At 49.7% G+C, this 14941-nt stretch overlaps 4 protein-coding genes across 4 annotated transcripts; 1 reads left to right on the top strand and 3 right to left on the bottom strand.

Moving 5' to 3' along the window:
- Positions 1-851: 851 nt before the first annotated feature.
- On the top strand, positions 852-3371 carry GIQ15_01388 (5-methyltetrahydropteroyltriglutamate-homocysteine methyltransferase; the record flags this gene model as incomplete). Its single annotated transcript, XM_033548805.1, has 4 exons — positions 852-862; positions 929-1148; positions 1203-1322; positions 1398-3371. 4 exons carry the CDS (start codon positions 852-854, stop codon positions 3369-3371), a joined length of 2325 nt encoding a protein of 774 aa, XP_033409756.1.
- A 455-nt stretch (positions 3372-3826) lies between these two features.
- Positions 3827-8953, bottom strand: GIQ15_01389 (ubiquitin conjugation factor E4; the record flags this gene model as incomplete). The annotated part of the gene is made up of 10 exons (XM_033548806.1): positions 3827-4819; positions 4883-5133; positions 5194-5277; positions 5395-5499; positions 5560-5709; positions 5780-7367; positions 7422-7877; positions 7946-8156; positions 8216-8850; positions 8930-8953. The coding sequence occupies 10 exons, from the start codon at positions 8951-8953 to the stop codon at positions 3827-3829; spliced, it is 4497 nt and encodes a 1498-aa protein (XP_033409757.1).
- A 680-nt stretch (positions 8954-9633) lies between these two features.
- On the bottom strand, positions 9634-10839 carry GIQ15_01390 (ER associated DnaJ chaperone; the record flags this gene model as incomplete). The annotated part of the gene is made up of 3 exons (XM_033548807.1): positions 9634-10178; positions 10238-10477; positions 10569-10839. The coding sequence occupies 3 exons, from the start codon at positions 10837-10839 to the stop codon at positions 9634-9636; spliced, it is 1056 nt and encodes a 351-aa protein (XP_033409758.1).
- A 1208-nt stretch (positions 10840-12047) lies between these two features.
- Positions 12048-12917, bottom strand: GIQ15_01391 (uncharacterized protein; the record flags this gene model as incomplete). The annotated part of the gene is made up of 1 exon (XM_033548808.1): positions 12048-12917. One exon carries the CDS (start codon positions 12915-12917, stop codon positions 12048-12050), a length of 870 nt encoding a protein of 289 aa, XP_033409759.1.
- Positions 12918-14941: the final 2024 nt, after the last annotated feature.

The following is a 14941-nucleotide window of genomic DNA, read 5'->3' on the forward strand; positions in this document are numbered from 1 at the left end:
AAAAGAAGATAACCTGAGGAAGCGTCTGAGTGGCATGGCGTCCAACCAGGCTGAGCAAGAAAGTGGGCAAAAGGTTGGAGAAACATGGAAGGAGGGAAACACAGGAGCGACATCCCTTCCTTCTCGTTGTTGAACATCAAGTAGAAAATAATCATGGTAAGGCCTGGTTTGAATATACCGTCATTGGTATATATCAAGAGTAGAGTATATGTTGTGGTATGGGCCGCATGGATGGCCGCGATGTTCGCCTTGACGATAACCTGATATACTGACAACATGACAACACCGGCGTATTGCTTGAGTCTGGCAAGAATAGACCGTCTGTTATCGTCATCGTCCATCGTCTTCGTCAGTCATCTTCGTCTCTCGTCTTCACTGACACTCATCTAGTCCTCATGCTGGTCTTTGGACTGCATCCGGGCCGGAGTCAGGTCTCTCATCCTCCGTACGCAGAGAAGTAAACGTAGACCCCTGTCACTTCCACGGCTCCCGCGTCCACCGTCAGAAACCGACTCAAACGTCCATTTGAGTGAATGTTCGGAGGCCGAAGTCTTCGTCTCGTCTCGTCTCATCTTCGTCTTCCTCTTCCTCTTTTACTCCTTTCACTCCTTGATGTCCCGCTTAGTCATCATTGCGTGACCAGGGAGAAAAAACCCTCCGATTCGGAGGTTCTCGCGCTTTTATTTTTCTGCCCCTCCACAAAAGGGAAGCCCCTCCTCCTTTTCTCCCACTTCTTCTTCTCTTCCTCTTCTTCTTCTTCTCTCTTCACTTCTTCTCTTCACATCAATTCAATTGACCTCAGATAAGTCGATACCTATTATATCTACCGTGAAGAGGCTCATTGTTTGAAAATGGTTCAATCGTAAGTTGACTGCCCCGCCCTGGTAAACAGACGGAGGCAGAGCTCGTCGCTGACCTGTTCGTCCAGCTCCATTCTCGGCTTCCCCCGTATGGGTCGCCTCAGAGAGCTGAAGAAGGCTACTGAGGCATACTGGGGAGGCAAGCTCTCGCGCGATGAGCTTCTCAGCGAGGGTAAGAGACTCCGTCTCGAGCACTGGCAGATCCAGAAGAAGGCCGGCGTCGACCTCATCCCCAGCAACGACTTTGCCTTCTACGACCAGGTCTTGGACCACATCCAGCTTTTCGGAGTATGTTTTCTCTTATGCTGATGACATTTGACCAGATGACTGACCTCCTTCTAGGCTATCCCAGAGAGATACTCCAAGTATGGTCTTCACCCAGTTGACGAGTACTTCGCCATGGGCCGTGGCCATCAGACCCCAGCCAAGGACAACGAGCCAGCTGTCGATGTCCCCAGTCTTGTACGTGTAACCCGTGTATCACGCCGTTGACGAGATGCCTCGCTAACACATGTCTTTTGCTCCCCCCTTTTATAGGAGATGGTGAAATGGTTCGACTCAAACTACCACTATGTCAAGCCAACCCTGCAGAATGCCCAAGAGTTCAAGCTCTCTGCCAACCCTAAGCCGGTTGTCGAGTTCAAGGAGGCCAAGGAGGCTGGCATTGCCACCCGTCCTGTCCTTCTCGGACCTGTCTCCTTCCTCGCCCTGGCCAAGGCTGACCGTGGCCAGACCGTTGACCCAATCTCTCTCATTGAGAAGCTCGTTCCCCTCTATGTCGAGCTCTTGGCTCAGCTCAAGGAAGCTGGTGCCGAGTCCGTCCAGATCGATGAGCCAGTCTTGGTCTTCGATCTCCGAAAGGAGGTCAAGGATGCCTTCAAGCCTACCTACGAGAAGCTAGCCGGCCTCGGAGACAAGGCTCCCAAGCTCGTCTTCACCACCTACTTCGGTGACATCGTCCACAACATCGACGTCCTCCCCAGCCTCCACAACCTCCACGCCATCCACATTGACCTTGTCCGCAACCCCGAGCAGCTCGAGGAGGTCGTCAAGGCTCTCGGACCTAAGCAGGTTCTCTCTTGCGGTGTCGTTGATGGCCGTAACATCTGGAAGACCAACTTCAAGACTGCCATTGAGACCGTCGAGCTCGCTATCCAGAAGCTCGGAAAGGAGCGTGTCATCGTTGCCACCTCCAGCTCTCTCCTCCACACCCCCCACACTCTCGAGAGCGAGAAGAAGCTCGACGCTGAGGTCCACGACTGGTTCAGCTTCGCCGTCGAGAAGGCCAGTGAGCTGGTCGTCATCGCCAAGGCTGTCACTGACGGCCCAGCTGCTGTCTCTGATGCCCTCCAGGCCAACGCCAAGTCTATCCAGGCCCGTACCTCTTCCAAGAGAACCAACGACCCCAAGGTCAAGGAGAGACAGAGTGCTGTCACCCCAGAAATGCACAAGCGCAAGTCTGAATTCCCTGCCCGTATCTCCGTCCAGCAGAAGGAACTCAACCTCCCCATGTTCCCCACCACCACTATCGGATCTTTCCCCCAGACCTCTCAAATCCGTGTCGAGCGAGCCAGATTCACCAAGGGTGAGATCACCGCTGAGGAGTACGAGAAGTTCATTGAGAAGGAGATCCAAGACGTTGTCAAGATCCAGGAGGAGCTCGACTTGGACGTCTTCGTCCACGGTGAGCCAGAGCGTAACGACATGGTCCAATACTTCGGTGAGCGTTTGACCGGTTACGTCTTCACCACCCACGCTTGGGTCCAGAGTTACGGTTCCCGATGTGTCCGTCCACCAATCATCGTTGGTGACATCTCTCGCCCAGCTCCCATGTCCGTCAAGGAGTCCAAGTATGCCGCTTCTATCTCCAAGAAGCCAATGAAGGGTATGCTCACTGGTCCCATCACTTGTCTCCGATGGTCTTTCCCCCGTGACGATGTCCACCAGTCCGTCCAGGCCCAACAGCTTGCCCTTGCCCTCCGTGACGAGGTTATTGACCTCGAGGCTGCTGGTATTTTCGTCATCCAAGTCGATGAGCCTGCCCTCCGTGAGGGTCTCCCTCTCCGTGCCGGACCTGCTCGTGACGCCTACCTCAAGTGGGCCGTCGAGTCTTTCCGCCTCGCCACCTCCGGCGTTGCTGACGGCACCCAGATCCACTCTCACTTCTGCTACTCCGAGTTCCAGGACTTCTTCCACGCCATTGCTGCCCTCGACGCTGATGTCCTCAGTATCGAAAACAGCAAGAGTGACGCTAAGCTCCTCAAGGTCTTCGTCGACGAGGCTTACCCCCGTCACATCGGCCCAGGTGTCTACGACATCCACTCTCCCCGTGTCCCCAGCGAGGATGAGATCAAGGCCCGTATTGAAGAGATGCTTCAGTACCTCCGACCAGATCAACTCTGGATCGACCCTGACTGTGGTTTGAAGACCCGCAAATGGCCCGAGACCAAGGCTGCCCTTGTCAACATGGTCAACGCCGCCAAGTTCTACCGCCAAAAGTACTCCAAATAGAGTGCTCCTAATGGCCACAAGTCAGTATGACGAAAAATAAAAAAAATTCACGAAAAATAATGAAAAAAAGGCACAATGTTTCAACATGCATAGCGGATATTCGGGCAGGCTGGTAGTGGAATGGAAATGGTTTTCTCTTTGAATTACAAAAATACCCACGATCTCAACATCGGCGTTAGTTCATGAGATCTTAGCTTATTTCCATCTAATTGTTTTTTTTTTCTTTTTCAACCTCATGACTTTCTCCTTGTTTATTTTTACCCCCCATGTTAATAGAGAATTTCAAAAAATTGCTCGGCTTTTTTTATGTTATTCGAGGAGTCCCCTTAACGGTCCCTACGGTATCAATTATTAATAAAAAAGCATTATTCAACATTTCAACTCACGTTTTTATAACTCTCATAGTATTCTTGCTAGTTAGTAGATTCCTCTATCGTGGTGAATACTCGTTTTCTTCACAACCATTTGCAGTATGGAACAAACGCTCCCCTTGAGCCCACTGCCTGCGCACCAAAGCGCTCAGTATACCAGGCCCTTCCCCAGCGAGCGCGAACCGCCGTAGTTGCCATGATATTCACGAACGTCAACAACGCTGGGAATGGGAATGGTAAGCCACATGTAGTTGTCAGAAATTTAGCGATTGGCGCGTAAAATGGCATTAGAGGTACTACGGCCACCAATGACGTCGACTCCACGACAGGCGTTGAGCTGAAGGTCGTGAGTGATAGCACAATAAGCAGGAAACCCGACCATTCAATCCACTCCAACGCATAATGTGGGAAGAGTATCGAGGAAAAATATCCCTCCGCCGGAGGAAGGACGTAAACCTTCTCATATATCGATTTACCAGCCGCGCTTGCGCTCACGTTCGCGATTCCCTTCGTTTGCTGCCTTTGTCTCCTGTGCGCTTCCTCCTTGCGTAGCTCGAATAGCGTGTTTTCAGACTGAATGTTTCCGTACATTCCAACCAGGAAGAGCGCGAGGCCAACGTATGGTACGTACGCCATGTATCCAGTCATCTCTGGCGCAGAAACGGTCGTCGCATCGTACAGAACGCCTGGCGCATCAGCGGTACCAGCAGTGGTCATGAATGTTTTATATCCAAGTAGCCAGAACGCCAAACAGCTTGAGCTGATGTAGTGGAAGCCTACTGCGAAAAGTACGATTTCGATATGGATAGGTGACATGCTTGGTGCGAGGAAGAGGGGCGTTATGATCGCTCGGTTGACGTAGTGAAGCACATAGATCACAGCGATGACTTTATGCCATGTCGATAGGCCGGAAAAGCCACTGCCTTGATCGGATGTTGAGAGGATGTAGATGAAGTTTATCATTCCGGTGCTTTCCATTATACACCATGTATACCGACCGGGGAGGTTGAGGAAGGATTTAGACAAGGAGGTTTTGCCTTGAGGATAGTACGGGGTTATCATCTGGATGAGTGGGATCTGGAATAGATATTTATGTCAGTATGTTGTTACTATGGCCAAGCTGGGGGGAGGGGATCTCACGAGGAGGAAATACTGGAAGACGGTTAGCAGGACTGTGTATGCTGGTTGAGTAACGGGGAAGAAATCCGCGCGTGGAGGAAGGGAGTCAACCCATCCTGCCACGGAGTCCCTTATTGCGTCCATCGTGCTGAGTGTGTGAAGCGTAGAAGTTTTCGTTGACGTCTGAGGCTCGAGGCTGGAGTTGTTGTTGACTTCGTAGATGGGCCATAAAGCGCTTAGACTCAATTGAGTTTGGCGTGTGGATCCTACCCCTGACTAAAAAAATAGTTCGCTGGGAGCTTAACAGTAAAACAACATCCATATCTACGTACTGATGGAGCACAAAGGCGATTCTAGTTGAGAGTGTCCAGGGTTGTACCATTTGATGTAGAACGTTAAAGCATATGGTTCTGGTCCTATTGTAAAGAACACTAGTCAAACTCCCGAGAGGAAACCAAGTCAAGCCTGTCAAACGGCGTGGCGAATCGAGTAAACAAACATAAATCTATACAATTGTCTACGTCGTCTCTAACCAGGGCCGGTCTCCATTTTATCGCCGTTCTTGACGGAGTCTTTCTCCAGCCTCGCGGCCTTTTTCTCCGCCCTGAACGCTTCGATTTTCGCTTTCATCTCGGTATCTAATTGGACGAATGATTAGCGAACTATATCACGGAGTAACAGTCGTGATAGCGACTCACCTGGAACTACGTCCTCAATCTTCAGAGCGGCACGGTTGAACGGATCATTAGGATCACTGAGAAGATGAGACCGGATGGTTGACCTGTCAATTGTCACCTTTGAACTCGGCAGGATAACAGGGTCTTCCATGAGCGTGCACATCAGAGGATCTAAGAAAACGAATTAAGTTAGCAAACAGATTAAACCTCTCAACGCTACGCCCAAGCATTAAACACGAACCTAAGAATTCATCTGGAATTTCTCCTAGATCCTCCTCCGCACGGTCATCCTCCTCCTTAGCCATCTTCACTGCAGCCCGTAGTTGGTCCCATTTAGCCAAATCTTCAGGGGATTTCAGGGCAAATTTCTTAAGAATTTCGGCAGCCTTTTCAAAATTCGCTGGCTTGTACGATCGTCCATCCCGAGCAATTGCTAGGATGAAACTTTCTTTGCCCATCAAGTTCAGGTAAACGTCGGTGATCTCATTCAACATATTACGAGGGCTGAAGCCATATTCAGCTAGGTTGTCCACGCGCAGGTTCGCGCTCTTTGGGCCGACCATGGCATCGAGGTTATAGTTTATCATATCAGCTAGACGCTGCACAATTTCTTTCATTGTGAATGAATCGGCCAGTGCCTCGGTAAAGAGCTTAAGCATTGCCACTGTTTCGTTAGTTAGTTGCATGGTTGCTTTTGCCCTGCGTTTCTCAGTTGCTAGGAGCTCTTCCTTTTGTTGTCGAGTGGTCTCGTCCATTGAACCCCCGTCCCGATTCAACTCCTCTTGTGTGTCATGGATCTTGAGGAATGAACTAAACGACTCGTCGAGGATATATGTTACATCATTGAGAAGAAGGTTTACGAACTGGACAAAGAAATCCAAGTTTTTCTTCGCTTCAGTAGATAGCTTCTCTCGGTAGACTTGGTTTGGCCAAATGCACTTGATAATCTGGAATATCTCGTATCGGATGTTGAACTTATCGCTGAATTGCGTGTGGGTGCCCGTAAATTCCGCCTCGATGTAGAATGTCATTAGGCCATGAAGAAGGTGGTTTAGGGCGAATGGCATGGAGTTTAAGATGTCAACAAGGACTCCTCTTCCGCCGCTTCGACGAGACAAGGTACCATAGAAAAGGATGGATACTAAGCCAGATTTCAGGAATGGGTTCTTGATATAGTTGGAGCTTTGTAGGAGAGTGATGCATAGCATTATCACCTCATCTCCCTGCGTGGAAGTGACGATTTGCGGCATGTTCAGCATTATGAACTTGAAATTGCTGATTACATCTTCAAGAAAGTATTCTGGAAGGCATTTCAGAGCTTCAGATTGTTGCTCTGGTAATGGCAGCTTAATTGGCTCCTTCGGGAAATTGCGGCCAGATATCAAACGCAGCAACCAGACGACCACGTATCTCATGAATTGCATAGAGCGGGATTGCCAAATTTCATCAAATAGTATCCCCTGGAGAGCATATTGAAAAGCTATGCCTAGGTCAAGTCGGTCCTTGTACTTCTTCAGCGCTTCCTCGAACATCCGCAGCTGCGGAGGGTTAGAAATCCATCGATGCCTCTCAAGTTCAAAACGGTCGATTTGCGTCTGCATATCTCTCAGGTGCCTATCAAGATCACTGAGCTTTGAGGTTAATGACTCACTGCCGTAGTGGTGAGCAGCGACGGTCAAGAAAAATATTTCTGTGATGAAATTTGATGCCCCATCCGCCGTCTTGTCATAGAATGCATCTGAGGTTTCCTGGTCGGCGTTCAATTTCGTTTCATCCCTCATCTGTATTCTTGGTTTCCGCTGGAGATATTCCAGCTCTATCCTGTCAATCTAAGGAGAGTTAGTTAAAGGTGAAGGACATTCCGTATGGACCAAAAAGCATACCTTGGTAAAAGCGGCATCCATAAACGGCTCACAAAGCTGGTCAAGACAGGTAGTAATGTTGAACATAAATCCATCAGAGGATACTCGTGTAGGATCTACATTGAGGGCTCTCCGTTTGTGGTTGGCATTCAATGCCGCTGCAAACCAATCTAAAACCTGTTCTCGTGCAGATTTTGAAGCTCTAATGAGCTGGTTGATGATATCCAATAACTCGCTCTGTAGCAGTTGCTGTGTCATCCTCAGTGACCTCTGAGCGTTTAGAATAAAGTGTTGATCTCGAGTCTTGGGGCTCGAAAAATATTTAAGTGTTACGTCGCGATGTAGTGGAGAGAGTGCAAACCACGGGCCTAGAAGTGTTATTTGTTCAAAGGCAGAAGGTAGGGCCAACAGGTTGAACTTGGGTGATTCCGTAATAGCAGTTGCTATTGCTGGGTAGCGGACGAGGTTACGTAGTGCCTGCATGGGAGATAATAAGTCAGGTATCCATATCAACAACCATTGTGTAGTCTTGCTTAGTCTCTCACCTTCATATAAGGCAGATAATCGTCATCGATGGTAAGCTTCGAAAGATCCTGACTCATCTTTTCGACAGCTGTAATAAAAGCTGGCATAATCGTGTCATCTTCTTCTGTTCGTTTTAGAGCCTCCAGGATAAATTCTTGACCAAGGCCCTGGTCATCATCCGGGTCGAGGAGAAGATGTGGCTTAAGCGGGGCAGGTGGAGGGAATTCGACTCTTTCGGACTTGTCAGTGTAGCCCTTTTTGGCGTTAATGAAAGGAATACTAGTACATACCCGAACATTTCGGGCATCGTTGCTGCGAATATACAGTAGCCCATGCATAACCTTCTGGCTTCCAGAACGATGTCATATTTTGGATCACCAACTGCGTGTTTCTTAAAGCCTTTGATTAGAGTGTTTATTCTCTTCCAACATGGCAGTAGGTATGATAGAGGTTTTTGGTTGTCCGTCTGAGAAGCCGCTTCAAGTAAAGCCTGGTCTAGAACGGCGGTGCTCATGCGAACTGGGGCGCCATCTTCTTCAAGATCTCGTCGCACTCCGCTCACGTACGTGAGTTTCTGGCCGTTTACATCTGTTCGACGATCCTCTTGCAGGCTGATCCTGAATATATTGCATAGTGTCCGATTTTCAAACTCTTCAATAGTCTCTGGGGGTCTTGAAGCTTTGGCTGCCGAGCCTAGGTTTCCCGCTTGAGTAATTCTAATCCGTTTCATATCTGAGGGTTGGTTGGAAGGGTCCGGGTGTGTCCCTGATTCTGTTCCGCTGGAGGAACTAGGCTGCGGTTGTTGCTGTTGCCGTGGGGTTGAAGCGGACGAGGCGGGCTGTGAAGGAGTTTGGGACTCATTTTGCGGCGATGAAGAAGAACTTGTAGCTTGAGAAGCAAGCTTCGCCAGCCGCTTGTTGCGGATCTAGGACAGTCAGTGAGCTTCTGTCTCGGTGAATGGCATCTAGGAATCACAATATAGGGCTATGGCGGGCAAGCTTTACCTGATCTGCGTCCATATCGTCCATGGCTAAAGCAGCTCTAGAAGGTGGGCGGTTCCTCTCTCTGACGCGGAGTTATAATAGTCTATAACACTGCAGCATTTATTTCACAGTAGCATGAAGATGGAATCCCTTGTCAACTTGATGTCTTGTAGTGGAAGCTCGCGCCGTTTACATCGTCATAAATGTGATTAGATAAGCCTAGGCTTCAACGCCCACCTAAGCCTCAAACTATGATAAACGCAGACGAGGAGATACAGCAGAGGAAGTGGGTTAAAAGGTGTTATATAGTGATAATCATATAGTGATAGGCTTGATGAACTATTATACCTTCCGGGTTAACATGGAAAAATCTTCTTAAGAAATGTCTAGAGATGCAATACTAGAGTTGGGGAGAAATATATATAAGCATTTCATAGAGAATACACAGACAGCTCAAGGCAAATCGAGAATAAGATTCTGGCCATATAGACAAAAAAGGAGAATGCACCGAAGGCGGTATGTGCAGGAAACCGTTGGCTCATGTTCTTGATGCCCTCCCCATCAGCACTTGGGATATTAAAAGTAATAAATGCACAGTCGCAAAAACGCCCAGAACCTCTTTCAGCATGAAAATAATGGCTGTCTATTCGTATCAGGTTATAAAAAAGGAAGAAGAAGGTAAAAGTCAGTAATACGTGAGTCGAGCGTCAGATTAGTACCCAAGTTCAGCCGAGTGCCTTTAGCTTCGCACAGCTCTTCAGCTCTAGGTCTTGTGCTTCCCTCATCTTCTCCACGTCTGGGAAAAACCAGCCTTGTGCGTCTTGGACTAAGCGGTCACGATAATTTATCTCGGCCTGGCATTCGTGTCGTAGATTAGAAACGTAGTCGACTTCGATTCTCTGATCTAGTTGATGAAGCTTGCGCGGACTGTAGTCTTCGATATCTGACGGGTTAAGGAAGTACTTAAGTTTGAGTTTGGGCGTCATTCGTTGGAGGGTGTGTGGTGGAGCGGGAGTGTGAAGTCGGAAGGCGGGTGTAGAAGGTGTAGTGCTGCCGAACAGGTTGGAGAGGAAAGGAAGGATAAAAAGTAGGAGTAGTGGGAGGAACTGTGATAGTGAAGCGACACCCGGGGGAGTTTGAGAAGGCTCCGGCTGGTTTGAATCTCTCGGGCGTCTTCGTGGTCGAGATCCTCCAAATTGATGCACGCGGAAACCAGGGCCACCACCCATATTGAAAACGAATTGCGGGCCACCGTCAAAAATGCCACCTCCTAAAGCTCTCATTAGCATACTGGACCTTCAACTGATACTCTAGCATCTGGGGTCATACCGAACGGCCCGAATCCTCCGCCAGCAGCTCCACCAAAGAATCGATTAAACAGCTCCTCCGGAGAGATTTCCTCTTCATACGCATATCGCTGTCCAGGATGCGGCTGGAAGCCTCCAAATCCACTGAAAGGCGAAGATGTCGACGCTCCGGCGTTAAATCTGTTTTCTGGATCGCCACCAAACTTGTCATATTTGGACTTCTTGTCTGCATCGGATAATATCTGGAACGCCCTCGATACCACTATACTCGTTGTTCCCGAATTAGAGCATGATCTCAGGGACCCCTCGGACGGTGTCTAAAGGGCAAATATAATCAATAGGCGCATACTTACTCTTAAATGCTTCATCCGCGCCGTCATATCCATTCTTGTCTGGGTGGGTCAATAAGCTGAGCTTCCGATAAGCCTTCTTAATCTCTCCATCTGTCGCGGTTTTCTCAACAGCCAAAATTTCATAAAATGCTGTGACCGAGCACTTCCGTACTCGTAGTACTGCCGCCTTCTGCTCTGGAGTGTACTTTCGATCTTGGTTCCCTTGGTTATGCTGGCGGGAGTGTGCGCCGCTGGACTTTGTATCCGCGCCGGAAGCGGTGGCTGAAGGCATGTCTGAGTCGTTCCGTAGGTTTCAAGTCGTATGGCGTCCTAAGAAGCGAGCTCCTGGGTATACGCCAGGCGGGGAACAAGGAGACAGGGTTCGGAGCTCGAGGGGAGTGCTGGAGTTCACGGGCGAGGCTTGGAGTCGTCAGGGCCGTTTAGCTAAAGTGGAAAAATGGCGTAGATCGAGCAACACTCAGGACATATCCTGATAAGCAAAAACGGGACGTAGACGATGGCCTTTGGATTCGCGATATCAAACCTCCAAAAAACGTCCGGATGGCGGGCTTTCGTTTCCTCGATTCCTCGATTCCTCGATTAATTCATTTCGTTCTGGCCAGAAAGTTGAGATATCACGTGATGCGAAAGCTGACCAAGATTTTTCCTTGACCATAAACATCGAAACATCGAAAACGCCGACGATATCAGACATCAATCACTTCACTCAAGACGCCAAAGCATCGAGATTGCACCTGGTGATAGCAATTGGACTGAAGACGCTTAATTTGGACACCACCGCAACTTAATACCCGCAGTCTGCTTGACTTCCGTGAAGCAGAGCCCTCCGATAACTACAAAGGAGCTGCGTTGCCACGATATAAGCCATGGCTCGAGAACTCGAAACTTCAACAGCTGCAAAGCCGAAGCAGTCACTGGCTCAATATGCTCGTGCATGGGGAGGTACTCGGTTCCAAGCCAGCCCCCCGAAAGACGTCGTATTTAAAATAGCTTTAACAGCTAGTTGATCCATGAAGCTCACTAACAACTACTGAACTAAATCGCAAATAGAATCGCCTTTCCCGCCGACATTGCTTGCCACATTTGTGACCGCACTCCATTTACGCCCTCTCCAGCCGCTGCCTATGTTATTCCCGCCTATACTACTGCTCACAACCTACATGAATCTGTCAGGCTACAAGAAGGATGCTGCTGGTGCCAGCGCTGCGTGGTCCGGTTTATATATTCTACTGGCAGGGAGGAGGAAGCAGGCGTTTATGAAGAAATGGACTGCCAGAGGGGCAGTGAGGGGTGCTGCTATGGGTATCGGTTTGGTGAACTTGATTAGTGGAGGGATGGTATATGTGCTTGGGACAAGAGCAGACGAAGAGTAAATAACGACATCCTTGAGGTTGATAAGGAGGCTGGTGTGCGATAACTGGATGACATTTTGTAAAAATATATATTGTATATGGAGGTATGATAACATTCGTATAAATGTCATCTCCCGTCAGTATAAAGCTCATGATCCACGATATACTGATATATCCGCGGTGTGACGAGTTTAGAAAGCAGGTTCAGGTCTTCCTGAGAGGCATCTCTTGCGGTGGTAGAGCTCACCGGCTCTCTATCAACATCGTTACTCTCTACCAGCTCAATGCGGTCTGCCCATTCCCTCTTAGCACCGAGCTTCTCTGCTGCCCCTTTAGCCAGGTTAGCAAGGAATGCCTGCTGCTCGTCCCTATCTCCCCAGCTAGCATCAGGCCGTAGCATTACCCTGAGCCTGTGAAGGTTGAAGAAAGCGTCAAGGACACCCAGATTCTCAGCAGGATAATATCTGGGTTCAAAAATCCGGACCAGAGTATCGTATCCTGTCAAATGGACTTGCTCGACCTCCTGAGGGTAGACACCTCCGTTACCTGTTGCAATGGCCACTGCTTTATCGACAAAGTACGGACGTTTTGTAACTCCAATATCGATAGCAAGACCATCGTCTTGGGCGATATCTTTAGATATAGACTCCTGGAGGTCTTCCGCAGCCAGTCGCATCATGACGAGCCGGTCTTCAAACAACGCCGGCTTTGGCTGCTTATCTGCATTTTGGATGGCCAGCAGCAGTAGCAACCTCGACGGCGTAGAACCCTTGGTATGTGCTGCTCTCAGTGCGGATGTTACCATCTGCGCATGCGCGATAGTAGGCGGGTTGAACGACGAGTCCAAGACGTAGAGGTTTTCTGGCTGAGAATTAGAGCCTTTGCCTGAAGATACAGTGTCCAGCAGCTGAAAATAGCCCGAGCCAGCGCTGAACTCCTGCAGAGATGATCTATACCGCGAGCGAAGCTGCTCTAGGGGTACAGTCTGTGCAGCCATACCTGCGACGCCGATAGAGCGAGGTATAAAGATCGGTGTACAGCGGAATAAAGACGGTGTCAAGCCATGCATCGACCCTGATCTTCAGATATCAGTTGTTGTGACGTCTTCGTTGCACCAACTTCAACTTCGCCAACGCCGCCTCTTTCACGAGGCTTGAGCCACAGCCACAGCCAGCGTCTATTTATATTTTGTTTCGGAGTTTCAGACCGTGGGAGGCTGCACTGTCAGGATCATCCCAGGCGCAATCCTCGCCTCTGCTGTGAACCAAGGCGTTATGCGAGTCAACTCCCGTATCTTCGGACCGATGAAACTAGGGAACCAGAGAAGCTGGACACGATAACGACAGGATCGACCATCAGGGCCGATCAAAATCCTCGATCGACAGGGCGGCGCCGAGGATGTTTCCACCGCAAGCGTCTATCTGCCGTGAGATCGCGCGGCACGGAGGTCTGTCTCTACGTTCGGAGCATCTGAAGAACAGGCAGCGCGGAGGTTGGTTACAGAAAAGGGGCTGAGATGGCACGGCTACGACAAAGGACTCTCTATCGCGGATGAGACTATCGGGCAGCAGACCCGGAGTACGGAGTAGTTGTTATATGTTGCTACAGTATGAAAAATCCTTGATGGATACCCAATATCGCCCAGGACCATGGCCGGTTGTTATATCTGTTGTATCCAACAAGCCACGTCAACAGCGCCCTCCTCCGCATCGGTTCTCCGGGCTCGTACTGGGACTGCGAGGCTGTGACCACCAGGCTAGATCGTTTCACCTGCACGCTCCTAGGATCAAGCCACCGGTGCCTCGCGGGAGGCGTCGAAGGGTATAGAATTTTTCACCTTCCTCTCTGGTGTCACACACGCCGTTGCGACTCAAGTTTGCTGTCTGGCGCCGATGCAAGAATACTCCGGAGATTTATATTCATTGCCACGATAGTGCAGGGCTTTATTTGCGGCTGGATTGCCCGATTACGATTACCAATTTCATTTCAACCGCCAGATCCTATTTGCCACGAAGTTGGGAAGGCAGTTTTGGCAAACGAGAAAAAGAAACGAAGACCAAGCACGGCCAGTGCTTATTATAGGCGTGCGGTGCAGAGTCTATATGTAACGAGCTATGTTCTGCCCAAGGCCGACGGTGCGTTTCAGATATTTATCTCACGCTACGTCAGATCTTAGCCAGACACCGGATAGAGCAATATTAGCGACAGCAACGAGAAATGCGCAGAAACGCCATATCTCAAACGGATTCGACCGCTTGTGCTCCTGGGCCTCTGGGTGTACGTGCATGGTTTAATTTAAAGAAGATATCTCGTTGCCGCCCTTGAAGCGGCCTGGACAAGGCAAACCTCCTTCTCTCCACCAGTCGGGGGCCTTTGGTTTTTATACAGTGGAGCGTCGGCGTTCCACCACCACCCGCTTCGCAGCACTGATGTATAAGTGGCTGTTGGGTTACGGCCCTTGCATAAACAACTCACGATTTTAATCTTAACAAGACGGTGTGCCAAAGCAAAAATGAATACGGCTGTGGCGGCGCTGATTTGCCCAGCTTACTGCGTGATGATATGACGGCTCCGTACCGGCGCGTGAATACCTCGCATGAATGGCTGAAGGCACCACGGCGTACAGAAATTAAAATTGACAACAAGCAGATCCTACTTGGTCCCGCCCAAAGGTTTCAGTGAGAATCGAGCCGAGGAAAATTTAGGGTTGGCTGTAACCCTCCTGGACATAGTCTGGCCTTGCCTTTGCTCGTGGAAGCCTCCACTGGGACGAGTCTGTTTGGCTCTTTCATGCAAGGAACAAGATAAACGTCGTGATACGCAAACTCTTAATTGGTCGAGTATGGGCGCAGTGGAGCGGCCGGGCATCAGCTCGAACGAGACAGGACGACGGGAAGGCATGGCGAGAGAGGCATTGAACTGCCACACCAGGGTTCCAGGCAGGGGGTGTCATGTTTATGGGTACCGGAAAAAGACCGCCCAAGCCGGGAGGAGAAAAAGGCCCCGGTTCCTGATCCTATC

This window comes from Arthroderma uncinatum, assembly GCF_011692745.1.
Source record: "Arthroderma uncinatum strain CBS 119779 chromosome Unknown scaffold1, whole genome shotgun sequence".
Taxonomy (NCBI): domain Eukaryota; kingdom Fungi; phylum Ascomycota; class Eurotiomycetes; order Onygenales; family Arthrodermataceae; genus Arthroderma; species Arthroderma uncinatum.